This window comes from Aptenodytes forsteri, unplaced genomic scaffold (genome assembly GCF_000699145.1).
Source record: "Aptenodytes forsteri isolate BGI_AS27 unplaced genomic scaffold, ASM69914v1 Scaffold137, whole genome shotgun sequence".
Classification (NCBI taxonomy): Eukaryota; Metazoa; Chordata; class Aves; order Sphenisciformes; family Spheniscidae; genus Aptenodytes; species Aptenodytes forsteri.
In genome coordinates this window covers 3378424-3386880 of record NW_008796221.1, presented here as the reverse complement: position 1 = coordinate 3386880, position 8457 = coordinate 3378424, and the positions used below count along the sequence as shown (strand labels likewise).

At 45.9% G+C, this 8457-nt stretch overlaps 1 protein-coding gene across 1 annotated transcript in view; it reads left to right on the top strand.

Moving 5' to 3' along the window:
- The first annotated feature begins 224 nt into the window (after positions 1–224).
- Positions 225–8457, top strand: part of DLD (dihydrolipoamide dehydrogenase) — a 23087-nt gene continuing 14854 nt past the window's right edge. Inside the window, exons 1-2 of the mRNA XM_009289088.1 lie at positions 225–294; positions 3292–3359. Coding sequence (XP_009287363.1) covers positions 225–294; positions 3292–3359 — 138 coding nt within the window. The remainder of the gene's footprint in view (positions 295–3291; positions 3360–8457) is intronic.

Below are 8457 nucleotides of genomic sequence, written 5' to 3'. Positions count from 1 at the left end.
GGTTGGAGGAGCAACAGCAAAGCAAAAGCTTTGAAATGAATCTCTACTACTAGGCTTCCCCCAACAGCACTGTTAAGTGGGCTTTGTGGTGACAACACAGCGCACAGTCCATAGTCCCAATCCTTCCCCAGCCCCGGTGCCTTTTGGAGTTTTCAAGTTCCCTCAGCTCCCTCTGGAGGGAGAGAAGTTATTTTAGAGTGAGGCAGAATAAATATGCTTGCACCATGGGCATGGGGAATCCGGAGTTGAGCTACAGCGTAGTTACTCTAAATTTAGTTCTAAATGCACAAAGAGGTAAGTCACCTTAGATGCTGCTGCAAGAGAAATGGATGTAGTAATATCTCTGGTAAGCCATGAAAATATCCCTCTAGAACAAACTGACAGAGAAAAGAAATGGATTTTAACCCATGTTTTAGGGTGTTGCTGAATCAATGTCTAAATACGCCCAAGTTAAGGGCATTAGAGGGAGTGAAAATCTCTGAAATAAAGATTCCTTAATCCTGCAGAAGGGGCAGATCTGGAGTCCTCACAGGTGATGGCAATGTACTTTAGGCTACTGCTTGGTGACTTTGGGATGTTGGAGCATCTGATGATCCAGCAGGGCAGTGGGGGCAAATCTGCCCAGCAGTTGGCACAGGAGCATTACCTTTCTGGGTGCTTCTTTTTTTATTCTGCTTGAAACCAGCCTCGAAGATCCACAGACATCCTCTTCCCAAAGAAGTTCAGCCTTGCTGAGCTTATCCAGGCACTCCTATCACCCTGAAGCTATGTTTAGGAGTATAGCTGCACTTCACTCCCACTCACGTAGACATACCTGAACTGGCTAAAACTGGTTACTTTAGATGCTGATAACAGAAAACACTCCAGTCCGACTTGCACCTAGTTGCATATAAACCACTCCACATCCTCTTTTCTGCTCTGTGGCTGCTGCATTCTTGTATCCAATATTTTTTATACTTTTTTTGATCTTACTGGCTCCCTGGCTCACTTCTGACTATGCTTTAGCCTTCCTCCAGTGCTGAAAAGTTGCCTGCAAGTCCATGAACCTGGATGCAAGGAGACTTCCCTACTGAAGAAGTCATGGGGGTAGCACAGAAGGTCTGTCCACGCTCCTGCACATCTGGGTCCAGGAGTGCTGGCAGTAGAAGCACATTTGTGCTGGTGTCCAGTTCAGGATTAGGAAAAGTGACTAAACTCAGCTCGGGAATGGCTCGGCAGGTGCAGAGAACAAGGGCACAACACCTGTGCTCCAACTTGTGCCCGTTGCCTCTATCACCATGTTTTCTTGCACTGGGGAGCCAAAATTGGACGCAGACCTTTAGATGTAGTCCCACAAGCACTGAACAGAGGGAAATAATCCCCTCTCTCGACCTGCTGGCTACACCTTTGCTCATGCAGCCCAGGAGGCTGTTGGCCGCCTTTGCTTCCAGGGCACATTGCTGGCTCATGGTCAACTTGGTGTCTGCCAGGACCGCCAGGCCCTTTTCTCCAGAGCTGCTTTCTCGCCAGCTGGAACTCAGCCTACACTGTAGCATGGGGTTAGTGCCCCCCAGGTGCACGACTTTGTTATAATGTACTATATTAACAGACTAGCACACAATATCACAAGCAAACAGCAATGTTAATATAACTAATCTATATCAATCACGGTTCTTAAAGGGCAAACTGCAGATTAGCATGGTGTGTGCACCTTGATTTTCATGGTGTCAGTTAATTTGCTGTGCTAGATCAGGACATTCACCCATCCCGGTACCACACAGTGCTTACAACGTTAACACTGCAGCGATCTTAGATGCAGGAAATATGCTCTGTTTATCACCCTGTTATCACTGAGAAAACTCCAAGCTGCACAATAACATTGTGCTTCAGGGAGAACTTTGACTTTCATAAAGACAAGATGATCTAACAATGGGAATTTATTACTTCAAAGATTTTCTGTCTGCACACAGAAAACATCCCTGACTCCTGGTGCAAAATTTCAGCCACAAACCCCACTTGCTCAGGGGATTTAAAAGCCAGATCCTGGATTAGGACAGCAGAGCATGAGAAAACCCATCCCCTGAGTAGAAGTGTGCCATTTCCTTGATGTAATACATATCTCTTGAAGGGCATCTGTGAGTTAATTGCCTTGTTATTTAGGCTTTATTTTTATTTTAATTACCTTGTCTGCCAGAGCTTTTGGAATCAAAGAAAATGAAATATTGCATAGTCACTGCATTTTTAATGGCCTTGTTTTGGGACAAAAGAGAGATTTTAGTTAACATGAAAACTTGTGCGGAAACTTTCCACCTCAGTTTAGATTTACATGTTTTCCAACAACAACAGAACCAATGAATTTTACAGGTGTTTAAGAAATACAAAATATTTGTAGTATTGGTTTTGATTTTTATTAAAAACCTGAAAATTTAACTGGAAGCTTAAAACAAATGAAAGTGGGTGGTTTTTTTTAAAATGTGAAAATTAACTGGCACTTTATGATCAGCTCTGGTATAAATGTTTAAGAAATTCAAATGGGCAATGACAAATTGAGCACAGGAAAAGAACATCATCAGTAATACATAATCCTATTCTAATTCTCATTGCAAAGACTTTGAATTATGGGCACTGCACAATTTTATCCTGCAGTGAATCATTGTTTTCTTTTGCATAACCTACTAGAAATAACGCAGACTTTTTCCCATGTTCAAACCAGGCTTTCCTATGCCACATTGGCCTCATCCGTAATCTCCTCTCTAACTAGAAGGTCACAAGTTTTCAGAATTGAGTAATGTGCAGGGGACAGAATTTTACAAGGTACACCAAGTTACTGATATGCAAAGCCACTCACTGCTATTGCAAAACAATTAATACCCAGGAGGAAGTCAGATGGAAGGAAATTGGAGGGAAGGACATCAGACATAGAGCTCCCACTTTCTTTCTGCAGCACAGACTTGATAAAGTCAAGCAAACTGATGACTAAAGGAAGATTCACCTCTGCCTCCTTTGAGAGGCAGCAGCGCAGTTGTCTCCCCAGGATGCCCAGGGCAGGACCCAGTTGAACTGCCCAAGGTGCCCAACTAGCACCCAAGGTCTCCATGCCTATGGAGGCCCTCCTTCGTAAATGGGGTGAGCTTTTTTCCCACCAGCTTTGACTATCTCAAAGTTAGATGTTTAACATAGGTCACCTGGGTCCCCTCTCTGTTCAGCAGATGTCAGCGCTACAGTCAGCCGTGGGAGGGCAATCCTTGACACCCACCTTGGGACAGCATGAATAATCCTCTCAATTTGCCAGTCTTTCTGTGTCTCCTATAGGAGCCCAGAAGACTAGCTTTCTATTAGACCTGCTAAACCAGATATCTGACTTGGACAGCTGCAGTGAGGTAGAGACAAGTCCTGCCTTGATTGCTCACTGTCCCTGTATAATAAAAGCAGAGGCAGGAATCCTTGAAGGTCGCAAGGAAGATTGTGTTGGCCTTGGTGCATGTATATGAGATAGGCAGACAGGATCTCCTGGGTGCTTATTTTCAAAGGCACCTGCTGACCACCCAGGGAATTTAGGTACTTGCTTTAGGAGGATGGCTTCACTAGGTGCCTAACATTTAAATGCAAAGAAGAGTCACTCCCTCATGTGAGGCAGCTGTATTGCACCTCACTCACAAGCCAACTTGAGGGCAGGGTACCGGGTGTTTAACCATGGTATGTGACAAGGCCTTAGGTATGTCATAGTTACAGCTTGGACCGATGCCCTTTTCTGTCGTCACCATGTGGTGTGGGAGAACCCAAATGGGTCCTGCCACCAGATTCAGCTCTGATGCCCTTTGTAGGGTCTGGGACTCCTGTCTAACTTCCCTTTGGCTTGAAAATGCAACGTTTCAGCCTCCCTGACCCCCTGCTTGCCTACGTGTGCTCCTTCAGAGCTCCAGCTAGCAAAGGAATGTCCCAACCTCTTAACTCTCCTGCAAGTGTTCGGGAGCCACAGATCTTTGTAAAATACCTGCAGAACAGAGCGCATACCAGGACTCCTGATATACTTTCGAGAGACTTGTCCTGCCTCTTTGGTGAATCTGAGGTATGCTGCTGTTTTGCATCTGTCCCTGTCCCACTTGCCTTCCTCCTTCCTATTTATCCCATATTGCCCACATATTGGTGCAGAACCTCAAAGAGGTCATGGACTTGCTGTAGCTTTCTCTCCACTTCTCTGCTCATCTTGCTTTAATGCCTGGGTGATAGGAAGCTTTTGTAAGCAGAGCAGTAAGCTGAGCAGTTTGCAAAGCAGTGCCGTACCCTGCTTTGGACAAGGGTGCAGAACAAAATGCCACCCCTGTCTCTTTCTGGCTATACCTTACCCTGCCATGGTGCTCACTCTCACCAGAGAGGAGTTTACCAAAAGGATTTACCAAAGATAGGAGGAATCATCTGAAAAAGTCTTTTGTGAAATATGGCTTTGCATGGTACAAAACAGTGATGGCCACCATCCAATCTTGGATGCAGTGTGGTAGGTCTTTCAGTTCTGTTTTCCCAAGTCAGAGCCAGTGTAATATTCTGTCTGGATTGACAATTTGATAATATTGATATATACAAATAAGCATGTGTGCATAGGCATATGTGTAAAAATGCTATTTGTAATGCAAGAAAATATTCAGTATTTCAAAGAAATATAATGCTTTAGGTTTTTATGTGTACTTTCAAAAACATCCTTGCAGATCTCCATTAGTCTATGCAGTCATGTTGCCCTCTGTTGACTTCAGTATGTCCCTGCAGCTTTCCTCCTCTAGCTCCAAGTCAGAGCTGACTCTTGTTCTCAGGGCAGCTAACCAGAAGACTTCATGAGGCAGTTTATTTTCCTGACACAGAATCACAGAATGGTTGAGGTTGGAAGGGATCTCTGGAGGTCATCTTGTCCACCCCCCTGCTCAAGCAGGGTCACCTAAAGCTGGTTGCCCAGGACCATGTCCAGACAGCTTTTGAGTATCTCCAAGGATGGAGACTCCACAACCTCCCTGAGCAACCTGTGCCAGTGCTCAGTCACCCTCACAGGGCAAAAGTGTTTCCTGATGTTGAGAGGGAACCTCCTGTGTTTCAGTTTGTGCCCATTGCCTCTGGTCCTGTCACTGGGCATCACTGAGAAGAGCCTGGCTCCGTCTTCTTTGGACACTACCTTCAGGTATTTATGCACATTGATGAGATCCCCCTGAGCCTTCTCTTCTCCAGGCTGAACAGTCCCAGCTCCCTCAGCCTTCCCTCACAGGAGAGATGCTCCAGTCCCTTCATCATCCCTCCCATGACCCTTCGCTGGAGTCTCTCCAGTATGTCCATGTCTCTCCCATACTGGGGAGCCCAGAACTGGACCCAGCACTCCAGCTGTAGCCCCCCCAGTGCTGAGCAGAGGGGAATGATCACCTCCCTCCACCTGCTGGCAATACTTTGCCTAATGCAGCCTGGGATCCTTGGGAGCCTGCTTTGTTGCAAAGGGACATTTCATGCGTACTAATGAATGCAATAAAAAGCAGGAGTGTACCCAGGTACCGTAACCTCAGCATTCACAAAAGGAGTGCCACAACCAAAAAAAGGTGAGGTAGAATCATTCCAGGAGCAATAGAACAAAAAGCACTCAGGTGATCGTGGTTTACAACCACCACGGTCCTAAAGGCAATCCACCGAGGATCTGATCTTTATGATCTTTAGTAGTCAGAGATGTAAAACCTCAAGAAAATATTTTAACAACCTCCAAATTCCAGCAAAGTCCCCAGGAAAGTTCAGAAAGGCAGTCCCAGCCTCCACGACCTCAAGTGATGCACAATTAGTGGGCAAGGCTGTTCGGAAGTGACTGCCAGGCCTGCGGCGAATGGGACGGAGGGGTCTAGCCCTGTGCTCCCCTGTGCCCCTTTGCCTCCCCACTTCCCCCATCCACCAAGACATGCTTTGATGCTCTCTGCATTTCTCCAGGTCCCCTACACCCTCTCGCTACTCATGGGTCCTGAAGCAATTGCCACACAAGCCCCCTTCCCTTCGGTGGCCAGGGTAATCATCAGCATCTTCTCTAATTTGATAAAAGTTCATGGTGCAGCAGGAACCTGCAAGCTGAGCCCTCTGGGTGGGACAGGGGGAGTGCAAAGAGATGCTGCCTAACTGCAGAGATTTCCCCACGGGGCTTTCCAGCAGCTCTGCTGGGGATTTGGCTTCCCCCTCAGAGGGGGATGGGCAGCCCTCTGCTCTGCTCCATCCTGTTCTTGCAATCGCTACCCAGATGTTGCACTCTCAGCGAGACATGATGTGCCCAAAGCATGTCCTTCAGAGCCTCGGGTCATTTCTTGTCACAGAAGATGGTCTTGTTCACTGCTAGCAATAACAACATGCTCATGCTCTGCTGGGGATTTGGCTTCCCCCTCAGAGGGGGATGGGCAGCCCTCTGCTCTGCTCCATCCTGTTCTTGCAATCGCTACCCAGATGTTGCACTCTCAGCGAGACATGATGTGCCCAAAGCATGTCCTTCAGAGCCTCGGGTCATTTCTTGTCACAGAAGATGGTCTTGTTCACTGCTAGCAATAACAACATGCTCATGGCATTTAGATCTATGTCTAAAAAAAAAAATTATTTCCCCAGAGAAGCAATTGCCACACAAGCCCCCTTCCCTTCGGTGGCCAGGGTAATCATCAGCATCTTCTCTAATTTGATAAAAGTTCATGGTGCAGCAGGAACCTGCAAGCTGAGCCCTCTGGGTGGGACAGGGGGAGTGCAAAGAGATGCTGCCTAACTGCAGAGATTTCCCCACGGGGCTTTCCAGCAGCTCTGCTGGGGATTTGGCTTCCCCCTCAGAGGGGGATGGGCAGCCCTCTGCTCTGCTCCATCCTGTTCTTGCAATCGCTACCCAGATGTTGCACTCTCAGCGAGACATGATGTGCCCAAAGCATGTCCTTCAGAGCCTCGGGTCATTTCTTGTCACAGAAGATGGTCTTGTTCACTGCTAGCAATAACAACATGCTCATGGCATTTAGATCTATGTCTAAAAAAAAAAATTAATTTCCCCAGAAATACTCATGCGCTGCCGAGCACTGCCTGTGCAGAGGGGAGGGCTCCAGTACCCTGCTGCGCACCAGGGCTGGGAGAAAGGCCATGGGGAATTAAAACCTGTTGGCTGAGTACTTTCAGTTACATACAGCTGGAGGATTTTTGCTTTTTATTCTCTTTGGCCTGCTCATTAGTGAGGATGGGAGGAAACGATGGGGCCATGATACTTTCACTCCAAGCATCAGGGACTCCAGGATGCTTTCTCATTGGCCAGCCTAAGAGTTAGGGATTTAAATGTAAAAATATCAGGCACATCCAGTCTCCAGTGTTGCTGGAAGTGCAATCAGAGAAATCCTTATGAAGAAAAGCAGAAGAGGAATTCTGCTCACTGAATATGGCCTTTCATTTTGAACCCAGGCGCTTTCACACACTGTTGTTAGGTGCCGGTGCCTTCATTAGCTAATGCACTTTCAACAGATCTGACTATATTTTATTAATGGGTGAATTGCTCTTCTCCCAGGTGGTTCTTCTAAATAATTTAAGTCTGCTCCAATCAGAAAGCCTGGCCTTTATGAATATTATGCCTCTCTTCTAAGGGATCCCCAAAATTTGTGCTCAGTGATGTGCTTCTCTGCATGGGAAATAACAGAACACTGCCACCTGATGGAAATCTTGATTTTATGCAAGAAATTAGAAAGTAAGTCTAGAAAGCTTCAGAGCTCTTTTTCACAGAAAATACTTCCACTTTTGGGCAAGATGGGCAATCAATATTATGAACTATGTTGCATATTACTTACCGAAAACCACATTTACATGTTTTTAGCATAAATTGAACAGAATATTGCACATCTTCTAAACCAGGTGGAATTCAGTATAGAAGTAAAATGGTCTCGGCCCGTTGCTGTTCCCCACAGGCAATGAAGGGTTTACATTTTCAAATACTCATACGCTGAAGTACAAATAACAGGGGACTGTGGGGGTGTGCACCTTTTTTTCTAGAGAACAAATAGTCTGGACTAATATAAATACCATGAAATTAAGCTGTGTTAATTATAAAAATGTATCAATATTCTCGTTCAATTTTTTCCTGATTAAATAAATTGAAAGCAATTATTCCAAGTCACTTGAAATTCTTTCCAAAATGAAATATCTTAGCTTTTATATTTTTGAGTATTTTAAAATATGAATTTATGTACTTTTCACTGTCATTTAGAAGAAAGAGGTTTCATTCTGAAAAATGAAATACTTTTACTTTCTCTGTTTGTTCCTAAATTTTATTTTGATTCATCAGATGTGGGTTTGTGAGCTTCTTTACTTGACCTGAATATTCATTTGAGTGCCAGGTAAGGCTACGAGCTGCTGTGCGGATCGGCCCCGGGAGCGCCCTGCCGCTTTAAGAGACTTATCTGCATGTCCCCGCCCCGGCCCCTCAGACCCCGCCCCCGAGCGCCACTCCCAGCGCTGTACCGC